The sequence below is a fragment of the Cervus canadensis genome, chromosome 23 (assembly GCF_019320065.1).
Source record: "Cervus canadensis isolate Bull #8, Minnesota chromosome 23, ASM1932006v1, whole genome shotgun sequence".
Lineage (NCBI taxonomy): Eukaryota > Metazoa > Chordata > Mammalia > Artiodactyla > Cervidae > Cervus > Cervus canadensis.
Window position 1 is genome coordinate 11439518 of NC_057408.1, and position 23670 is coordinate 11463187.

At 41.7% G+C, this 23670-nt stretch overlaps 1 protein-coding gene across 1 annotated transcript in view; it reads left to right on the forward strand.

Moving 5' to 3' along the window:
- Positions 1 to 23670, forward strand: part of WDR7 (WD repeat domain 7) — a 327399-nt gene that overhangs the window by 64881 nt on the left and 238848 nt on the right. Inside the window, exons 8-9 of the mRNA XM_043443687.1 lie at positions 15137 to 15906; positions 17511 to 17599. Of these exons, the coding sequence (XP_043299622.1) occupies positions 15137 to 15906; positions 17511 to 17599 (859 nt within the window). The remainder of the gene's footprint in view (positions 1 to 15136; positions 15907 to 17510; positions 17600 to 23670) is intronic.

The window sequence follows — 23670 nt, forward strand, 5'->3', positions numbered from 1 at the left end:
TTGTTAATATGTCTTTACTTTCCACCTTCTGCTTCTCTTAGGCATGATCAGTTTATTTATTCTCGTATTTTTTTCTGTTTAGGTTTCTTTGTCAAAGTGATGTTTTCTTTTATTTTTAATTCTTTCTTGAGTTCAGTCATTTCATTTCTGATTTTCCTAATTCTCATTTGTGGTGTTCTTTCATGGTGAGTATCATTTTAAACATGTTCTCTAGCTTGTTTTGAATAGTGCATTCATTTCAGTTGCTTCTTAAACATGTCTGTTTTCTTGCTCTTACTGTCTCTCTCTCAATAGTAGCTTTATTTTGTTTTTTTGGCCGTGCCATGTGGCATGCATGATCTTAATTCCCTGACCAGGGATCGAACCCGTGTCCCCTGCAGTGGAACCATGGAATCCTAGCCACTAGATCGCCAGGGAAGTCCCAATCTTACTCTCTTTCTGCTTGCAATAATTTGACCTCAGTACTTTTTGGAATATTACTTTGTGGAATAATTTTTCCTGGATTTTTTTTAATGAGTAATTCAAGCAGCATTTTTAACTTCACAGGACTCCTTCTGTTGTTTCACGTGGTTCAGTAAGATGGTGGCTTGCTTTCTGACTGTTTCCGGCACTGTTCTTCGCCCTGCTTTTTTTTAATTACCTGTCCATTTTGATTACACCCTCAGCAGTTTCTCATCACCGGGGCATCCTCTCCTAGCAGGGTACCCTGAGGCATCGCGTTGTAAGGGCCTCGGGGCTCTGATGGTCCAGCCCCACGTTTCTCACAGCTGTGGCTCGCGTGTTCACTTGTTGAGGTAGGTGAGGCCCTCCCAGGTCCAGCTGCTCTTTCCAGATTTATTTTTCAGATGAATGTCTGTCGGCAGAGCTCTCAAACGGGAGAGCATCCATTTCCCCTTCTTCCTGCAGCATGCCTGACACCAGCTGAGCTTTCTGGCTGTTGGTGGCCTTTCCCATCCACGTGAATTTTGGAATTGATGGGTGTACTTCATCACTTGGTTCTGTTGAAAATGTTCTCAGTGGGTTTCAGTTATGCTATCTAATTGTGCTGTCCCTTTTTATGGAGGGATTTGGAAAAACCCAGTAACTATGCTGGCGTCACTGCTGTGATCTTCCCAGAATCCCCTTGAGTTTCTATATTCTTGATATTAAGTGTAAAATTCAGTGAGATGAATTAGTTAAAGACAAATCATATTAAACATTTAAAATCTTACCTGTGTATTATTTGAACTAGATGAAGCATATTTATGAATATATTTTTCCTGGATCACACTGGTAAGATAGCAGTGTGGTTTTGAATTTAAAGGACACATACTCTCTATGTGGGCTTCCCTCCTGGCTCACTGTTAAAAAGTCTGCCTGCAATGCAAGGGACCCAGGTTCGATCCCTGGGTTGGGAAGATCCCCTGGAGAAGGAAATGGCAACTCACTCCAGTATTCTTGCCTGGGAAATCCCGTGGACAGAGGAGCCTGGCGGGCTACAGTCCATGGGGTCACAGAGAGTCAGATGCGACTGAGTGACTAAACAACGACAAAGGTACTTTGAAGTGATTTGATAGAAGCGTAAAGACTCATGACTGGAATCAATATGTTAGTTCTTTGGGTAAGAAATAGTTTCTTCCCATCTAATATGATTGGGAAATCTGCTCTTTATTAGACCATACAACATATTTTCAAAGTTCTTGACTTTTGTGGCCTCTGTTAGAAAATAATTGAATCAGTCTAGTTCAGGAAACTTTTATTGACTCTTAGGTTCTGTGTTAGGCCCTCGAGAGCCCAAATGAATAAGACATGATATTCACCCTCAGGAAATATAAACAGATAAATACAATGCAGTGCAGAGACGGCTGAGGAGACCCAGAAAGTATTGCAGATACCTGGCCTAGATTGACGTGATCAGGACTGGCTTCTTGGAGGAGGGGGCGTTGAAGAAGGAGTGGAACATCGTCAGGTGGGGGGTGTGGGTGGGTGGCGTGTGTTCTGGGAGTCGCGGGTGCAGGTGCAGGGAGGGGAGTGGGAACTGACCCATGTGCTCACTGGACCTGGGGGCCAGCCGGAGAGACACGGGCAGTGGGGGGAAGAGAGTCATCCGTGTGTGCCTGGGAAGCACTAAAGCGTTCTCTCTCACCTCAGCAGCTTTCAAACTTAATAAAAAAAGAAGTAGTGTTAGGATTCTTCCCTCAAAAAGAATTTTCTGTGAAAGCCAGTATGTACGTCAGATCTGAGGATGTGTAGGGGAGAGTATTAGTTAAAGAATGGTTTGTGAGCTGTGTTTGGCCGGACCTCGTGATCTGTTGGGCTTCCCTGGTGGCGGCTCAGCTGGTAGAGAATCTGCCTGCAGTGCGGGAGACCTGGGTCCCATCCCTGGGTGGGGAAGATCCCCTGGAGGAGGGCATGGTAACCCACTCCAGTGTTCCTGCCTGGAGAATCCCCATGGACAGAGGAGCCTGGCGGGCCGCAGCTCACAGGGTCGCAAAGAGTGGACAGGGCTGAGCGACGAAGCGCAGCACACAGTGAGGCTGGGTTCCACATGGGCGGGAAGATGGCAGATTCAAGGCAGAGGGAAGGCAGTTGGCTTTGACTTGGGGGAGGAGAAAACTGAGTTTTAAGGGAAGACACCATCTCTGTAACATGAAGGTGCATGTGCTGACGCAGAGGCTGCAGAACTTCCCTGCAAGATCCAGCCCCGATCGCTAATGCAGATGGCTACAGCGACCAACGGATTTCCAGCACAGACGAAGCAGGCTTCTTCTGGAGGAAGATGCCATCTAGGACTTTCATAGCTGGAGAGAAGAACTTAGGGCCTGGCTACAAAAGTGCCAAAACAGATTGACTCTCTTGATAGGGGCTAATGCAGTCAGTGACTCGAAGTGGAAGCCGGTGCCCATTTATCATTCTGAAAACCCCAGGGCCCTGAAGAAGCAGGGTGAGTCTCCTCTGCCTGGGCTCGGCGAACGGGACAACAAAGCACCTTTGTCCACAGCACGGTTTGCTGAGTGTTTTAGGCCCTACAGTGAGATAATACTTTGGCCACCTGATGCGAAGAGCTGACTCACTGGAAAAGACCCTGATGCTGGGAAAGATTGAAGGCAGGAGGAGAAGGGGACGACAGAGAATGAGACGGTTGGACGGCATCACCGACTCAATGGACATGAGTGTGAGCAAGCTCCAAGAGATGCTGAAGGACAGGGAGGCCTGGTGTGCTGTAGACCGTGGGGTCGCAAAGAGTCTGCACGACTGAGTGACTGAACAACCACTGAGACAACAGCTGAGACCCTGTGGCCCAGAGTAGAAAGGTGCCTTTCTAAAGCTGACTGCTCCTTGACAGCGCACCGGGTGGCTGCCTAAGAGCGCTGGGGGAGACGTACAGTGAGATTCACACTGTTTCCGTGCCTGTTAACACAGCATCCACTCTGCAGCTCTTGGATCAAGGGGGTAATTGCAACTTGGAAATCTTATTATTTAAGAAATACATTTTGTAAGGCTATAGCTGTTATATTTGGCGTGTTTGCTGATGATTCCTCTGGTGGATCTGGGCAGAGTAAATTGAAAACCTCTGAAAAGACTTCACTTTCCAGATGCCATAGGACATTTGTGACTCACCAGAAGAACTCAAAATATCAACCGTAATAGGAGCTTGGAAGAAGTCGACTCCAACCCTCACGGGTGCCTTTGAGGGGTTCTAGACTTCAGTGGAGGAAGGAACTGCAGGTGTGGAAATGCCAGCAGAGCAAGAGTTAGGAATGGAGCCTGAAGGTGTGAGTGAGCTGCCGCCGCCTCATGATGAAATTTGCGTGGACGAGGAGAGGTTTCTTCAGACGAACTCTACTGCTGGTGAAGATGCTTTGAAGATTTTCGCAGTGACAACAAAGGATTTAAACTGACATACGCTACGTTGATAAAGCAGCGGCAGAGTTTGGAGAAGATCACCTCCCAATTTGGAAAGTAGTTCTATGGGTAAAATGCTGTCAAATGGCGTTACCTGCTACAGAGGGATCGTTAATGAGAGGAAGAGTCCATCGACGCAGTTTGCCGCGTCGTTGTCTTATTTTAGGAAATCGTCACAGCCACCCCAGCCTTCAGCAGCCATCGCCGTGGTAACGTCAGTGACCATCAGCATTGAGGCAGACCCTCCACTGTCAAATAGAAGACTTCCTGAGGGCTCAGGTGATGGTTAACAGGTTTTTGGTTTTTTTTTTTTTTTTTAATTTTGTTTAGCGATAAAGTGGTTTTAGTTTGGTAGGTACGTTTTTAGACACTATGCTGTTATACTGCAGTGTAGTTTAGACATGACGTGCGTGTGCACCAGGAGACTGAAAAGTTCACGTGACTCGCTTCATTGTGATGGTCTGGACTCGCTTTGTTGCGGTGGTCTGGAAGCTAAGCCACAGTGTCTCTGAGGATGCCTGTACGTTCAGAGAACTTCCCATTCTTCTTCCACACACATCTCTCTCTTCTTAGTTTGTGTGACGATACCTGTTTTCCTTAATCACAGTTACACCTCCATCACCTAGCAGCGATCAGCCTTGGTGAAAGTCATGTTTTCTCTGGGGACTGGATGGGTTTAGAGGAAGAGGTAGGAAAAAGACAAAGGAGGGGATTCACAGTCATAAATCAGGATTTTAGGTTTTCACAATCTAATGTAAATTGGCTCCCAGTCTTTCACCTGTATTTCAGTAAATGTAGTAGAGTTGACCCTTGAACAACAGGGGTTTGAGCTCTGCGGGTCCATTTGGAGTTTTTTTTTTAAATGGTAAACACTACAGTAGTATACAATCCAGAAGTGGTTGAATTTGTGGATAAGAGGAACTGTGGTTATAGAGGGCTGACTGTAAATTACACATGGAGTTTTGACTGCTCGGATGGGTGGATGCCCCCTAGCCTCCGAGTTTTTTGGGGGTCAGCTGTCTCCGCTCTTCGCGGTGTGTGGAGCGGCCTTGTTCCATCACCCACCCCTCCCCAAGGCCCGCGCCCGGCTACTCCCACCCATCTCAGGAGCCTCGGTCTTACGACCACGACTTCCGCAGAGGTGCTGAAGGTTTTCCGGTGATGCCGCTAAGTTTGGCAGAGTCAGTGGAGTCTTCTCAGATGCTCTGGCGCTTGGTTGGTTTCTGGCCCGGTGCTCACTCTCGTACCGATACAGGGAAGCAGGCGATGCACTTGTTTACCGGCTGCGTCTGTGTATCGGGGCCTCTTCTCTTGGCTCCGCTGGCAGTTGGGTGCAGGGCTCTCTTCTCGGGACCGCCCTGTGCAGTGCACCCTGGCCTCCGCCCGCCACATGCCGCCAGCACCCTCTCCAGATTGTGACTCACGAAGATGTCTGCAGACGTTGCCAGTGTCCTTTGGGGCTGTGGGGGGGAACCACCCCTGGCTGAGATCCACCACTTTCTATCTGACTAAGCTCCTCAAAGGACCATTTGCTTTTTCTTGTGTTTCCAGCGCCCAGCAGTGCTCACTGCGTTATAGTGAGGAAGCCAGTACTTGAAGGATGATTAATGTCGGGTGGGTTCACCTTTTCCCTCATCTCCCAGCCCTCCATCTCCTGAGTCTCTGCAGAAGGGACAGTGAGAGCTCTTGATGTCTAGAGTCAAAGGTCAAGTAGATACAGGAGGGCCTGAACTTCCTGCCGCATCCTGACTACTGACAAGCTATGAAACCAGTGTGACCGACTAACCTCTGAGCTTCCATTGTTTTTAGCTTTAAAGTGTGTGTGTATGTATGTGTGTGTCGGTGGTGGTGGTAGTGTAATGTTATAACGAAGTTAAATGAGCAGCGTGTTTGCAAACATTGATCTTGGTAGGGATTCAGCGCACACTAGGGATTCAGCGCACACTTGTTTGATACTTCTGATTGATTGATTGATTGATTGCATTCATTTGGCCGGTATTGAGCACGGACGCTAAGAGGGCCCCAGACGAGAACAGTGGAAAGTGTTAGTCACCGGCCCGGAGGAGTTCCTGCTCCAGTGTGGGGGGCAAGCGGGCGGTCCACTGGGGTGAGCTTTCGTTTAGACGGTGGGAGCCGGGTGCGACAGAGCCCAAGGAGACCAGCCGCCCTGCAGGGTTGCTGGGAAGGCTTTTCTAAAGGGTCGTTTGCCTAGAGGCTCGACATCTGGAAGAAGCGTGGGCAGGAACATCCCAGGCGTAGAAAGTGGCGCGTGCAGATGTGGGCAGGGCAGTGATCGGGCCAGAGGCAGCGCGTGCTGAGACCAGTGGTGGAGGAGAGGGTCGACGCCCAGCTGGCGCCGTGGTAAAGAATCCCACTGCTGATGCAGGAGACGCAGGTTTGATCCCTGCATAAGGAAGATGCCCTGGAGGAGGCATGGCAACCCACTCCAGTGTTCTTGCCTGTAGAACCCCATGGACAGAGGAGCCTGGAGGGCTGCGGTCCACGGGCTCACAGAAAGCGGGACGCGGCTGAGCGGCTGAGCAGAGGCGCGGGAGCCGACGTGAGTCTTGCTGAAGTCAGGTTCCTCGCCGCGGTGACCCAGGGGCAGTCAGGGAGGCTTTCTTTCCCTTTTCATTTCATCAGCAGTCAGTCCTATCTTTTCTCTTCACGTCAGCTACCCAGAATCTCATTGTATTTCCATTCTTTCACAAATGTGTTGAGTTTTGTATACAAAATAGAAGCCCTTCAAACACAGTTTCTTTCCTTAAAACTGTTTCTTTCCTTTAGTGGTTTAAACTTTCACATGTGTCTTCAACATATTCATTTGCAATATTGACTAAAATAAGCTGGATAGCAAGAGAAACACTGCTTGTTTTATCTATTAGCTGTTGACAACAGCTCTCTGAAGTAAGTAGTCTTTCTTTTATTTGTGAAATAGAAGAATTAATGCTGAAGATGTGAGTGATTCACATAAAGATCTAACAGAGAAGCAGGAGGAGTAGGGGCCCCGCCTCCAGGGTCCAGGTCGTGTTACCCGGTCCCTTGGCCCTTTGGGGAGAGTTGCAAGTCATTCTCCTTTGTGCTAGTGTTGTGGAAAGTCAGCGTATTGGTCTTGGAATGTCTCACTATGTTAATGTCATTGGCTGTTACTATTATTCCAATATTATCTTGTAAGACATGGCCTGTAGAAATATCTTTAGAAGATAGTTTCTTTATAAAAAGAAACTTTGTTTAACACTTATAACTAACTTGTGAGTAATTTGCATTTTATTTATGTCATATGACATGAATTATAGTACAGTATAAATCCTTGGTGCCTCCCCGGTGGCTTAGATGGCAAAGAATCTGCCTGCCGATGCAGGAGACTCCGGTTTGACCCCTGGGTCAGGAAGATGCCCTGGAGGAGGAAATGGGAACCCACTCCAGTGTTCTTGCCTGGAGAATCCCATGGACAGAGGAGCCTGGTGGGCTGCAGTCCATGGGGGTCACACAGAGTCCAACATGACTGAGCGCACACGTGTGCGTGCGCGCACACACACACACACACACACACACATAAAACCTTAAAACCCCTCAGTAACTAAAATCTCTCTCTTTTTGGTTTATGCTTATTAATATACTTGTTAATGAAAACACATGAAAGGAAGTGAAATAACATCATCTAATGAGTATCTTGTAATTCATGCCTAATCACAAAATCCCATTCTATCCAAAACCAAATATTTAGAATAAGTACATTGTCTAATTCCAACTTAAAACAGGGTTCTCTGAGGGAGAGCGCATCTGTTTTCCTATTAGTGTGCAGTAACCACAACAGGACAGCAGAGGGCACCAAATCTCCATCTCAGTCTTGACACATTTTCTTGGTCGTTAAATTTTTGTTTCCTTCTTCCCTCCTTGTCTTCCTTATTCCCTGCCTTCCTTCCCTTTCCCTAATCCTTTCCCTAAATCATTAACGTTAAAAGCCTACTTTTTAAAATAGCAGATGGTTGGATTTTCCTCCTCACTGAATTTTAGAATGTTTTAAAAGTACATTAAGACATCATTGTGTTTTTATTTTTTGAAACTTTTGTATTCAACATTATGCATCAGATTTCAGAAGTTCTTTTAAAGTTCCTTATTCAATAAAATATTCTATCCATAATCAAGAATAAAATTATTTATTTATTTTTCTTATCAATTTATTCTTAAATAGTAAACTGGTACTCCATACCTAGGAAATTAAAAATTATTTACAGCATACATTATAAATGATATCAACATAGTTATTTTATAAAATAATAATATTTTTAATACATCTTTTCTTATATTCTATTTTAGAACTCAGTATTTATATTTGTAGAGGCATGTGTGTGTGTGTATGTTAGATAACATTTCCTAGTCTTATTAGTATCCTTCATCTCTGGTTTCAAAGGAGATTTAAAATTTTTTTAAAAATCATCCACTTTTCTTCTTTCCACTTTACCATCAAAATCAGCTGATGTTTAATGCTAACTTCATAAATCAAGTTAATGTTTAGGTAGAAATCTGAACTGTTTGATATTGTGATTATAGGTTGAACTCAGGACCCTTTCAGGAAAAACAGTGAATTATTTTACCAGGTAACTTTAAAAATTGTCTCAAAAATCATGACATTAAAAAACAGTTCAGAAATAAGTAAGCTTTTAAATTGGGAATGCTGAAGTGAGTGGTGCAAAAGTAAGATGACCGCCAGTGTTTTAATTGTCTCTTAGTCATCGGGTAAGATGAAATACGGCGGGCATCATCATGTCATTGGTGTAGGGGGCAAAGTTATCAGGGGTTTCAGCAGACATGACTTAACCTGGCATATATTCAAATATGTAATAGTAAATGTTGTAGAAAGGGCATAACAACGTTCTTCTCTGCAGAATGTAAGATAACTGGTTTGGTTTTGTCTGTTATTGTTGCTGGGGCTGCTGCTTTGCGCTGTGTGTGTATTTGCGTGTGCTGAAAAATACCTGAGGTTGAATACAGATTGATCCCGTGATCACAGTTCCATCGCTTTGCTTGGGTTTCACTTGAGACAGTTTCAGCAGCTGCTAAAGCTTCATGTGATTGCCACAGGTTCACTTCCAGTGATGACCAAGCAACCCAATAATTTTTTCTTATTTTTGCGTTACTGTAATATTTTAAGTCAAGTTCCTTGTTTATTTGAAATTACTAAATCTGTATTTTTCTATATACAGAAGACAAAGTTAGAACTTACAATAACATATCAAATATGTCTAACTAGCTTTGTTCGTGTATACGTGTTTTGCATTTAACATTAGGTTTTACTACCAAGACCATTTCATTTGTATATTCCTTATGATTTAGCTTTTCTGTTGGCCTTTTTCAAGTAAGTTTTAACATTATTGCCGTAAGTACAGAGGCTTTTTTTTCCTTTCAAGCATATTGTAGAAAATGGTCATTCCACAAATATTTGCTGAGTTGAATTAAATCTTCCTCCATGATAATGCAAAAATGAGTTTGTGAGCACACATTTCAGATGTTCTTTAATAAAGGTGACAGAGCAAACATACTAACATTCCTGTTAAAGAATTTCCAGGATCAGTTGGCCTGTACTTGAAATTGTGAAGAATATAAGATGACTGAATGAGTTAGTTGGCTCTATATGTTGTATATCTTATGATTAAGTCAAGAGGTCCTAGGAGTTTGGTAGATGTTTTGGTTATTTTTCTTTAGCTAATCTTAGTGTAATATACTGGATATCAGACATGCCAGTGATCAACTCTGCCATCCTCATGCATGTAGCTAACTTTTTTTAAAGAAATTTTTTTATTTTGTATTAGACTATAGCCAATTAACAATGTTGAGATAGTTTCAGATGAACAGTAAAGGGATTTTGCCATAGATACACATGTATCCATTCTTCCCCAAACTCCGGTCTCATCCAGGCTGGCAGGCAAGGTTGAGCTGAGTTCTCTGTGCTATATAGTAAGTCCTTATTGGTTGTGTGTTTTAAATAGAGCAGTGTGTGGTAGTGGTGGGTTAGTCGCTAAGTTGTGTCCAACTCTCACGGTCTGTGGACTGTAGCCCGCCAGGCTCCTCTGTCCACGGGATTCTCCAGGCAAGAATACTGGAGTGGGTTGCCATTGCCTTCTCCAGGGGATCTTCCTGACCCAGGAATCCAACCCAGCTCTCCTGCATTGCAGGCAGATTCTTTATCGACTGAGCTATGAGGGATAGCAGTGTGTACATGTAGCTAAAATCTTACCCTCACAACTTCGCTGGTGTCTATATTTTGTTGTAATAAGACTTTGCTAGTCAGTGAAATCCACGGTCAGGCATTACAGGTCACGTGCGGGACTTGGGGACGTTAGAAGTTGTAGTTCATCTACAGGACGCGGGCTTGAGCCTTTCTCTGTTCTCCTCTCCTCCTGTCTCCCTCTGTCTCATCTGCTTTCATTGCTGTTTGCCGTCTTTCTCTTCTCCCTCTCTTTTTCTGACTGTGGATTGCCATTAGATTCCGTTTTTGCCACAGTGATACAATCAGCAGGACCAAGAGGTTGAGGAGAGGAGTCGCAGCAGTCACGCCCAGATCCCAGGGTGCCGGACGCAGATAACCTCCCAGCCGCCCGATCACACAGGCGGTCTGCCGGCAGCCCTGCCAGAGAGGCGGCACCTGGGCAGGTCCTGGGTGCTGAAGGGGCGCGTGTGGTTGGCATCAGAGGAGGGAGCTTCCAAGACGACCTTGTGTCCTCGTTATGGCGGGTTTTTTTTCTTCAGGCAACTCTTGCTGCTTCAATAATGACCGAACATGCTTGATTTTTTTTATTTTTAACTCTTTGGTAGTAATGGTTTCTCTTTCTCCTAAACTAATTTTGTAGATTTTTTTAACTGGAAAGACAGTATTTACTAAAGTACCGTGTTTACCTAATGTTGTTATTCCCTCAAACCTCGTGCCGCGTCTGTCTACCTAATATTGATATAAAGTGCATTTGTTGTGACATCAGCGGCCCTAAGGCCCAGCACAGCGCCCAGGTCATGGCAGCGGCTCGGGTGTGTGAGCTCTCGCTGCTAACAGTTCTGATGTTATGGCCCATCAGGTGTAATGCTTTTATTATGTAATTTAATGTCTCATTCAGTCCAGGTAGCGTCAGCAGCGCACACCTGTAAGCACAGTGTCTGACGTTACACAGTCAGCATGTGCATCTGTCCCCCAGCCCATCTTCTAATTCCTGGCGCCATTGCATATTTCTGTCTCTGCTCATCTGGGTGGCTTCTGTTTCCTTCAAGCGTGTATTCATGACCTGGATCTATTCTCTTCAGCCAACATTGCTGGTAGATGAGTAGTTATAAAATTAAATTTGATCATGTCGCCCCCCTTACTAAAGTCTTCAGATAATAGTTCTCAGACTTCGGGCTTCCCTGGCGGCTTACACAGTAGAGTGTGTGCTTGCAGTGCAGGAGACCCGCGTTTGTTCCTGGGCCGGGAAGGTCCCCTGGAGAAGGAGACGGCAGCCCACTCCGGTACTCTTGCCTGGAGAATCCCGTGGACGGAGGAGCCTGGTGGGCTGTAGTCCATGGGGTCGCAAAGAGTCGGACATGACTGAGCGACTTCACTTTCTCTTCCTCTTTTTCTCGCGCTTTACTGTAAAGTCATCTCAGGTTTTTAGTAGGCAGATTCTGGTCCATTCCAAGAGATGTGGTCTGATATCCAGCCCCGGAACCTGTACTCCAGCAAGCATCCCTGATGGTCTCGGGGAGGCACTGCTTTAGCGGCTCCTGGGCCGCACGAGAAGGTTCAGAAGCCTCGGTGTGGACCTCTGTGCTCTCAGCGAGCCACGCCTTGCGTGCTTTGCCTTGGGCACCGACACCAGCACCCATCCGGAGCTGTCTCCTGCCTCAGCCCTTCTCACCTTTCTGCCTTCCGTAGTTCACCTTGGCCCTTCGGTGGGGAGCCCCCGATCACCCGAGGGGGACTCGGTCCTTGGTTTTCTTATCGTGCCTTCCTGTGTCCTTTGTTTGCAGCGCCGTTCACACTGCACCGTCATGTGGGTGGTTGTGAGTTTGGGGTTCCATAGCCAGAAAATCATCGTATTTGTCTGTATCCTTAGTGCCTTGCATGAACATAGATGAATGCGGCACAAATGAATGAAATACCGGGATGGAATTCAGAAAGTCTTGCTTTTTTTTACTTCATACTTTGTGTAGTGGAAATGTATCCTACTACTGACGCACCTGAGGTTCTTAAGCTGTAGTATGGAAGTGATATTTATTTTCTGCCTCCCTTTAAACACCGTGTGTTAGTTCAGAGCAGAGGCTTATACAAAGTGAGCAGAATTAGAGACAATTCTGGGAATACGTTTTGAAAGAGCAGCCCCTTGAGCTGCTTCTTGAAGGGTGAGTGGATGTATGCGCGAGTGGCGGCAGTGAGGACGAGAAGGGGGTCCCATCCTGGCGGGAGCCACGCGCAGAGGCCGTGGCCACGCGGCTCTGGAAGGCACAGGTGGCTTCATTTGGTTTCAGTGGAAGATGTAGGGTTGTAGTTAGAGATGAAATTGGAGGAATAGGCAGCCATCTATTTTAGAGGCTGTTTTGTGCTTTGCAAAGAAGTCTTTGCTTTGCAAAGATTTTATCCCTGGGTTATAAAATGCTGCTGAAGCCTCTTAAGCAGGAAAGGAACACAGTCAGGTGGGAGGAGGACTGAGATGGAAGAGAGACCATGTAAGGGACCTAGTGTGATGTTATGATGAAGAGTTGATTAGCAACTTAAAATAGTTTTACAAGGATTTTTATAATGTCCTTTGTTTATTTTGCCAGGTGCTCGGATAGGCATGGGATTGCACACGATGAGTGAGACACAGTTCCTATAGAGAACAGGAACATGTAAATACATAAGATAGCTATAATTACATAAATACAGCCAAGGCGTGCGGGTTTGTGATGTGTATAAAAAGTCTTACGGGAACTGGGTTCGCTGTGGGTTAACTTTCCGTGGGAGAATTAGGATCTTGATGGAAGAGAAGGGGCTTGAGTGGAGTGAAGAAGAGTATTTTGGGTAAAGAAAGAAGGGGATCAGTAGGTGAGGGAGTGTGGTTATGGCACTGGAACCTGTCTGTTAAAGCAGGAAAGTACTTGGCATCGAGTTGTAATAGATCTTGAATGTTGTGCTGAGGGATTTAGCATTTTATCCAAGAACTGTGTTTTCTAATTATGAAAATACATACTGATTATAGATAATGTAAGAAATATATAGAAATAAGAAAATGTAGATCTGATATGATTGCATCACCAAAAGTAATAGGAACATTTTCATCATTTCTTTCCAGTGTTTCTCACCATGCTCAGATACATACTTGGGCATTAAATAAATGAAATCAGAATTTTAAACCTGTTGTATAGTGTGTGTGTGTGTGTGTGTGTGCGTGTGTGCTCATGTGTAATCTTATCTCACTTAAAATTGGAATACAGGCATTTTGCCATGTGATTAAATGTGCCAAGGAAGCATGATGTGTAGTGATTACAGTATGTATTATATGATTATACTTAAACTGTTTATTTCCTTATTGTTAGATTATTTAGGTGGTTTTCAATCTAAAATAGTGGGTACTATTTCACCAAGCATCTTTGCACATAAATCTTTGTATTTCTGACTATTTAGGATAGGGTTCTAGAAATAAATGTACTGATCAAACTGTCTTCAGGGCTCACACGCCCCTACTCTTCTGACAGGGCTGCTATTGAAAGTCCTGCCTGCAGTGTGTGGGTTTGACTTTCATTGTACTCCTGGCTAAGTAATTTTTTTGTGTTTACTGTTTGCTAATTTTATAAATGGTATCTCGACAGCTAGTTTGAGTCAGTTTTTCCCTTATATTCCTTGATTATTTGTCTCTTTTATTGTGAATTGTCCTTGACTTTTATGATATTTTTCCCTTTTATTTTGGCACTCATTTTTTAATATAGATTGTAACTTTATCAGTCTTATTTGTGGCGCATTTTTATTCCTATTTCTTACTTGCCTTCAATTTTTCTAGTAGTGAATTTGAAATTTAGGTCTGTGTGGCAAGTCCTTTCTCCTCTTGAGGTCAGATATAGTCACCTATATTTTGATTTAGTTTTTCAGTTTTGTATTTTTCATTTCTCTTAATAACCCATGATAATGGGGCAGTTTTTTGGCAGAAGACTGGCATGATTAGATTGGCTTTTCAGGAGTCTTGTGGCTCGGCAGAGGCTGGATGGGAGTAAGGACAGACAAAGGGCGGTGAATCCGTTTTGGAAGAGAGAAGGGTCTGGGCGTGGTGGTGGTGACTGAGGCGAACAGTTCTCAACCCGTGACTCGGGAGGTGCAGCAGGTTTAGTGGGAGGGTGAGGTTAGAACATACTAGATACAAGGTTTTGTGGGACATCCAGGTAAAAGCAGTGGGAAATACAGGATTGAAACTCCTTCAAGAGCTTGTCTGGCTGGTGATGGACATTAGGGGGCCATTACAAATAGGTGATGGTTCTACTGTGGGAGAAAGAATGAGTGTTCAGGGCATGTAACTGAGTGGTCAGAATTAGAAGGTTCAGCAAGAAGGTATTCTCTGGGAAGCTCTTTTTGTACTTTCTCTTTCTCATTTAGCAAAGTCAACAATGTCAGAAATAATGATTATGGTCAGAGATATGCAAAGATATTAATGAGGAGAGGGACCAAAGAGTTTCCATTGGATTAATCTACTCCTTTCCTTACATTTGGCTAAAAGGGGCAGTAGACTGGGAGAGGAATAGAAGAAGGAACGTGGTCAAACAAAAGCTCTTTTGAAGAATCTTAAGTAGGCTCGAACATGTTCTCTATTGAGGGAAAAGAATCTGCGAACAGGGAGAGACTGAAGGTAAAGTAAGAAAGGAATCTGGTGCAGCAACTAAAAGGAAGAAGAGTTGTGATGGATGGATTATTCTTTCAGGTGAAACAGTAGTGGCTTATTCTCAGACGTAGAATTTGCATTCAAGTTATCAAAACAATTTTTAACCTGCTCTATGAGTAGAAAGACTCCCTGCTTCAATAATAGTATTTCATTTCTTTTTAAAAAAACTGACAATTTTGTAATTATTTCAGCACGGCGTTCTTCTGATTTTAAGTTCATATCTTTTATGTGCTGCTGATTGACAAAGCTGCCTTGTTCCTTTTAATGATATAGGTACCTAAAAAGGCAGCTTAATTCCTTCAACTATGTATTGTTCATTAATGAAGGCATGACATGAAATACTTTGAATTATAACCATCTTTTCAAAATATCTGTTGCAGGGAAATTTACCTAAATATTCTCATAACTCCCTGATGGTTCAAGCAATAAAGACAAACCTAACAGACCCGGACATACACGTGCTCTTCTTTGATGTGGAAGCGCTGATTATTCAACTCTTGACTGAAGAAGCCTCTAGGCCGAATACGACGCTTATTTCCCCAGAGAATCTGCAGAAAGCATCTGGCAGTTCAGACAAAGGGGGCTCTTTTCTAACCGGAAAACGAGCAGCAGTCCTCTTCCAACAAGTGAAGGAAACCATCAAAGAGAACATAAAGGAGCACCTCCTGGATGACGAAGACGAGGATGAAGAGGCGGTGCGACAGAGGCGAGAGGACGGTGACCCTGAGTATCGGGCCAGCAAGTCCAAGCCGCTGACCCTGTTGGAGTATAACCTGACGATGGACACCGCGAAGTTGTTCATGTCCTGCCTCCACGCCTGGGGTTTGAATGAAGTCCTGGACGAAGTGTGTCTCGACCGCCTGGGGATGCTGAAACCCCACTGCACGGTGTCGTTTGGCCTCTTGTCGCGAGGAGGTCACATGTCCCTGATGCTTCCCGGTTATAACCAGGCATCCGGTAAACTGTCCCGCGGGAAAGCCCAAGTGGGAAGGAAGCTGGCGGCCACCGAGGGTGTCGGGAAGGGGACCTACGGCTTGTCCCGGGCTGTCACCACGCAGCATCTGCTGTCTGTCATATCTTTGGCAAACACCTTGATGAGTATGACCAATGCAACTTTTATTGGTGATCACATGAAGAAGGGCCCTACCAGGTGTGACCTTGTTAGCTTGATTTTTATCCTTATGATGCAGAAAAAAAGAAACCTGTTTTCTTTTTGTCACGTCTTATTACCTTTTTTCGCCATGAGGGGGGACTCTACACGCCTTGGCATTTTTGTGTCATCTCAGTGTTTCCCCTTTAAATTTTAACTACAGCATGCATGGCTTAAAATATAATCAGATTGTACAGTTTTATCTGTACTCAGACATACTTAGTAGCTATCTTAAAAAAATATTGGAATGGAAGAGTAGGTCAGAGTTCAGCTTTAACAAATAACTTATAGACTAGCTCTTCAGTAAATATAATCTTGGATTATATCTACCTGTAGTTGGCACTGACATTTAATTCAAGATGTATATTTGGTTAGAATGCATCTCTTTATTGTGACCCATGTGTAATGAATGGTAAGTGTTCAGTGATTGGCTTCAGAAATTTTATGAGAGGTAGTCAGAATTTCTCAATGGGAAAAGAGAAAACAACTTTGTAAATGCGGAAGAGTATTCTTTTAATGTTTCTAGAATACTTAGCCTGATTTAGTATTTCTCATTTTCCAGAAGTCACAAAGACAGCTTTTTAAACTCTGGTTTTATTATACTTTATTGAGAGTTGACCACATTTAGATTTTTTTTTTTTTAATTTAACTACTAAAGTGGCACTTCTCTAGTGTCTTGCTCTGTTGTAAGCACTTTACAAATATTATTTCCTTAATGCTCTTAACACTGTAAGGTGGGCACTTTTATTATCCTTTTGTTACAGATGATAGAGCAGAGACATGGAGGAGAAGTAACTTGTCCAGGGTCACACAAGTAGTAAGTGGTAGAACCAGAATTCAAAAGGGAACAGGCGGCCGTGGAGGTCAAGATTTCTTTATGCCTTATTGCCTTTTTCAGACTTTATGGCTGAATTATTTGAAATTTGTATATATTTTACTTTATTTATTTTGTATATATTTTAATTTATTTATTTTAAATTGAAGGATAATTGCTTTACAGTATTGTGTTGGTTTCTGCCAAACATCAGCATGAATCAGCCACAGGTATACATACGTCCCTCCCTCTTGAACCTTCCTCCCACCTCCCTCGCCCCCCCACCCCTCTAGTTGTTACAGAGCCCTGGTTTGAGTTTCCTGAGTCTTACGGCAAATTCCCATTGGCCGACTGTTTTACATATGGTAATTATGGAACTCAATATATTGTTCCATAAATTCATTTGGACCAATGATACAGAGTGGGCTGAAATATGAGCATAATAATATTGAAAAATGAAGGGCTAATTATCATATTTATCTGTCAGTGGTAGTAGATTAAATATTTCTTAAACTAGTTTAAAGCATAAACTGTAGATGTAAAAGTTTTACTTGCTATTTGCTAACCATTTAATTTCTGTATTAAAATCTGAAATAGAAAATGATAATAGGTACAAAGCAAAAAAACCCCCACAAAAACCCTATCTTTTTGGTACAGCAAATTGAAAAGGTTCTGTATGTGTTTCTATTGCAATTCATTTGGAACTAGGAAGCTTAATATTTTAAATGGCTCTGGAATTATGAAACTATGAATGTGTATATATACATGTATTTTCTTCTTCTTTTTAAAGGCCACCTAGACCAAGCACCCCAGACCTTTCCAAGGCAAGGGGTTCCCCTCCAACTACCAGTCATACTGTGCAAGGACAGATTAAACAAGGTAAAATTAAATCTAATATAAGTAATTGACATGACATTTCAGCTCTAGAAACTGAAGAGGCATAGCTAATGTATAATCATAACATTTTGTTTGTCTCAGATTGTTAAAGAAAGAAAAGTTGTTATATTCCAGATGTAAATATGGATAATTAAGATGTCAGTTAAGAATAAATCAGATTTATTTAGAAATTGATAAATGAGCGTATTTCACATAATTTTATTGTACTGTCTTCGGCCTAATTTTTATGCATTAGGGCCACCTTAACTCGACAACGCTCGTGCCTTAATTGTGTGTATCTTGAGTCTGGAAGTTATACACCTAGTTTTTAACTACATTTAGAAATGTTTACATTCATATTTCCTTACTATAGCTATTCTCCTATCATTTGCTGGTAGTTCATGCATTATAATCCACAGTGGAAATTCTTCCTTTTTTTCCTTAATCATTATATACTTTAACTTTTGTCTGTAGCTTTATTTTTCATTATGGGTTAGAAGAAAGATTGAGTTTTTCTTTCTTTATTTTCTTTTATATTCATTTTAAGATTCACAAGTGAGCTAATCAAAGTTGGTGGGTGGGAGGAAGAATCAGTTCTGCTTAGAGAAATTTCCTTTAGGTTAACGGTTAATGCCTTCTCTCATAGAATGTGGTAGAAGTGAAGAAGTGAGCAAGAGATGGGACTGGGAAGTTTCTGCTTGAAATGGTGACTTTGTAGGATTTTTTTTTTTTTTTAAGGTTTTAGAGAGTCAGTGATAGTTCTGTAAGTTAGATGAACAGGCCTCCAACTTCACATCTGCCATTTTCCTGTTTCCTAGAACAAGGCCTCTTACCTCTTAGCCGATTGTTTGCACTTGCTTTAATATGCTTAAATGGTGTGTTTGGGTTTTAGTTTTGGGCACCACGTGTTGGCTTCTCATTGTGGAACTCCCTCAACTCTCAACTCTCTCTGCTACTGCAACCGGTTAATTCCAGCCCAACGTGGTCACCCCTCTTATTTCGCTTTTCTCTCATCAAACCTTTGTAATCATTTTGTAATAGTTTATATTGTTACATAAGAGTTTTAATTAGACAACTTTTTATACTTGTGTGTGGGCAAAATGCACACAGAAAAGTGCCCAAGACGTAAATATGCAGCTCAGTGAGTTTTACAAACCAGGCACCCTTGTAATGACATCCTTGGACAAGAAGCAACATTGCCAGCACTCCCGAGGCCACCGCCATGCTCCTCCCAGTCAGTATACCTTCCTCTTCCAGAGGTAACTACTGTCTTGATTTGCAGCAGAATTACTTACTTGCATTCCATTATGGTTATACAACCTAAGTTCAAATCCCTAAACACCAGGTTTAGTTTTGCCTGTGTTTTGAATTTTATATGAATTCAGTCATCATGGAGTATGTATTCTTTTGTGTTTGGCTACTTTTGTGAGATTTATCAGTGTTGTTGCATGTGACAGTATTTTGTTTATTTTCATTGTTTTATTGCTGGATAGTATACTGATGAATGAATAGAACACAACTCTGATCCATTTTTTTGGTCAGTAGACATTTGGATCATATCCAGTGTTTGGTTTTGATAAATAATTCTGCTATGAACATTCCTGTATTTGAACCTTAGTAAGTTTTTCTGTTGCATATGTAACTAGAAGTGGAATTTCTGCATATATTTATCTTCAGCTTTAATTGTAGATAATGCTAACATCTTTTCCTATGAAAGACAAATATACATCCATCAAACTAGCTAAGGGGGAAAAGATGAAAAATATTGTGTTCGGTCGGGTATGGATCAATGAAATGAGACCCCTCATACATGGTTGGTGAGATATCCTAGCCAGTGCTTAATATATTCCATGTTTTTCACTTAGCCATTTTGGTATGGCTAGTATATCTAATATATCACTATTTTTCATTCTTGGTTACTGTTTTTGTGTATTTTAAGAAATTGCCCTGATATTGCCCTGATATTCCTACTCTCATGTGAGGATATTCTTCTCTGTTTTCTTTTAGAAACTTTCTTACTTTACCATTCTCGTTTAGATCTACAATCTGCCTAGACTTTAATTTTGTGTATTATATGAAGCAAGGGGTCCTATTTCGATTTTACTTCCATTATGATCCCAAACTTGTACAGCATGATTTATTGAAGAGATGATTCTTTCCCCACTGCTTTGTAGCGCCATCTTATGTCATAAATAAAGTGTGCTTATATATGTGGCTTGTTTCTGAGCTGTTTGAGCACATTGATATGTTTGTGTATCTTTGTGCCTTCATTACAGTGGCTCTGTAGTAAGATGATATTTAATAGGTAGTCTTCCTTCCTGTTCTTAAAGAATATCTTGGATGTTCCTATCCCTTTGAATGTCAGTATAAACATTAGAACCTTTTTATTGTTGTCACAAAGACCTATTTTAACTTCAGTTTTATTGAATTTGTAGATCACTTTATAGGAGAATTATTATCTTAATGGGATTCACTCCTTTAATCCATCAACTCAATACATCTCTACATTTATTTAGGTTTTATTTAGCTATCATAACTCTTGTATATAGTTTTCTATATAGAGGTCTTATATTTCTTTTGTTAGATTTATCCCTAGGTATTAGATTTGAAAAATATTCTTGTAATTGATAATAAATTTCTTCATTTTCTGTCCTGCTGATATAGAAAGGCAGTTGATTTTTGTATATTGACCATGTATCAAAGCATCTTGCAAAATTCAACCTGTTAAGGTAGTACATTTCTATAGGTTCTTTTGATCACATGGAAAATCATATGGAATGACTTCTTTATTCCCAGTATCAAAGGGAGAACTTTTAAGCTTTCATAATTATGATACCTCCTATATGCTTTTATAGATAGCTTAAGAAATTAGCTCTACTATTCCTTTGCTAAGTATTTATCATCCGTGTATGTGGGTTCTTTTTTATTATTATTATTATTAATTTACTTACTTTTGGATGTGTTGAGTCTTCATTGCGGCATGAAGACTTTTCTCTGCTTGTGGCGTGATGAGGGGGCTGCCCTGTAGTTGCGGTCCACGGGCTTCTCGTTGCAGTGGCTTCTCTTGTTGCGGAGCGTGAGCTGTAGGCGTGCGGGCGTCAGTAGTTGTGGAGTGTGGGCTGAGTAGTTTCGGCTCCCAGGTTCTAGAGCACAGGCTCAGTAGTTGTGGTGTGCAGGCTTCGTTGCTCCATGGCATGTGGGATCCTCCTGGACCAGGGGTTGAACCAGTGTCCATTGCATTGCAGGCAGATTTTTCACCACTGAGTCATCAGGGATGCCCTGGTTATTATTAACTGTAAAAACTTTTTAAAAATTGATGATTATTTCCTGATTTTTCAGCCCTTATTCCTTTAGAATGTATGCCAAAAATCATGTTGTCTGTAATAAAGACAATTTTATTTGTTTTTAATTGGTTTGCATTTTATTTTTCTTACTTTATTGCATGGGTTAGCATAAAGATGTTGAAGTAGAACTGACATCCTGGCTTTATTCCCAATCTTAGGGATAAAACATTCAGTCTTTTACTATTAGGTATGATGTTAGCTGTAAGTTTTTCTTAGTTGAGCTGAATAGTTCCCTCCCATTCCTAGTTTGCAGAGACTTTAAAATTATGAATGAATGTTAGATTTTGTCACATGATTTTTCTGCATTTGTTGAAATTATCAAAAGAATTTTCTCTTTTATTTTCTTAATAAGCACAAGAACATTGACTTCTGAGTTTTTAAAAAACCTTGCAATCCTGGGGAAGGTCACGCTTGGTCGTGATGATTTATGCTTTTTATAGATTATCAGATATAATTTGCTTATGTTAATGGTCGTGAGGGATTTGGGGTCTAGAGTTTTCATGTCAATAATTATTTCTTCAGTTTTGGTAACAGGATAGCACTGATCTCACAGAATGACATAGGATATTACGCGCTTTGCTTTGATACTTTTGTTTGGTGGGGGATGGGCATGTGTAAAATTGATTTTTTTTTTTTAACTTCTTTGATTTATTTTACCAGTGAAACTATGTAGGCAGGGACTTTTCTTTATGGAAGGATTCTTAACTACAAATTTAAATGCTTAGAGCTATCTAGGATTTTTTTAAAAAATTCATCTTGGATGAACTTTGACCGTTGTTGTTGTTCAATCACTAAGTTGTGTCCGATTCTTTGCTACCCCATGAACTAGAGCACGCCAGGCTTCCTTGTCCTTCATCATCTCCTGGAGTTTACTCAGATTCATGTCCGTTGAGTCGGTGATGCCATCCAACCATCTCTTCCTCTGTCACCTCCTTCTCCTCCTGCCCTCAATCTTTCCCAGCATCAGGATTTTTCCAGTGAGTTGGCTCTTCATATCAGGTGGTCAAAGTATTGGAGCTTCAGTTTCAGCAGCATTCCTTCCAATGAATATTCAAGGTTTCATCTGGTTGAAACCAGATGACTGGTTTCATCTCCTTGCTGTCTGAAGAGTCTTCTCCAGTACCACAATTTGAAAGCGTCAGTTCTTCAGCACTCAGCCTTCTTTATGGTACAACTCTCACATCCAAACATGCCTACTGGAAAAACCATAGCTTTGACTATGTGGACTTGGCAGCAAAATGATGTCTCTACTTTTTAGTAGCCTTCTAGGTTTGTCATAGCTTTTCTTCCAAGGAGTAAGTGTCTTTTAACTTCATGGCTGCAGTCACTGTCCACGGTGACTTTGGAACCCAAACAATAGTCTGCCACTATTTCCACTTTTCCTCATCTATTTGCCATCAAGTGATGGGACCAGATGCCACGATCTTAGATTTTTGAATGTTGAGTTTTAAGCCAGCTTTTTCACCCTCCTCTTTCAACTTTCATCAAGAGGCTCTTTAGTTCCTCCTTTACTTTCTGCCATTAGAGTGGTATCATCCGCATACCTGAGATTGTTGATATTTTTCCTGTCAATCTTGATTCCAGCTTATGAGTCATCCAGCCTGGCATCTTGCATGATGTACTCTGCATATAAGTTAAATAAGCAGGGTGACAATATACAGCCTTGACGTACTCCTTTCCCAGTTTTGAACCATCCGTTGTTCTTTGTCTGGTTCTAACTGTAGGAAGTTTGTGTCAAATTTATTGGTCAAAAGTTATTTAACATTCTCTTATTTTCCTTTCAATGTCATATCTGTAGGATTTGAAATGGCATCCTCTATTAGTCATAATTTCTGTTTTTTCTCTTTTTCTCCCTGATTAGTCTGTCTAGTAACTTAGCAGTTTTATAGTTCTTAATCAGCTTTTGGTTTTTCAGTTTTTATTGTTTTTCTGTTTTTTATTTCATTTGTTTTTGCTTTGCTTGCTATTATTATTTCATTTCTTTTGCTTTAAATTTGCTTGTAATTTTTAGTTTAAGTAGAGCCTGAAGTTATTGATACAAAACTTTTCTTCTTTTCTAATATAGGCAGTCAGCTCCACTAATTTACCCCTAAGTACAACTTTAGATGTGTCGCACACATTTTGGTATGTTTTCCTTTTAACTTTTCTTTTTTTTACTTTTACCCATGGGTAATTTATTGTTAAATTTATGAACATTTGGGAACTTTCCCAAGATCTTCCTGCTCTTGATTTCTAATTTATGGTCAGATAACTTACTTTGTATGGTTTGAATTCTTTGACTATTAAGGCTTGTTTTATGGCCCTAATTGTGGTCTTTCTTGGTCAGTGTACTGTGTGCACTTCAGAATACTGTGTGTTCTGCTCTGTTGGGTGGAGTATTTCATAAAAATGTCAGTTCACGTTGTTTGAGAGTGTTAAAGTTGAGCATACATTAGCTGATTTTTCTACTTGACTCTATTCTTCAGATGAGGTATTGAAGTCTGTGGCAGTTGCGGATTTGTTTATTCCTCCTTGCATTTCTATCAGGTTTTGCTTGATATATTTTGAAGCTCTCTTTATCAGGTGCATAAACCTGTTGAATTGTTAATTCCTTTGATTAATGATGCATTTTATATACTTCTCCACATTGTGGTATTGAATTTACCCACCTGGATAATCTGAGGGTTTTAAAGTTGGAATGCTTTCATGTTGCTCCTCTAAGAAAAGTCTTGAGTTTTGAGAGAAGAACTA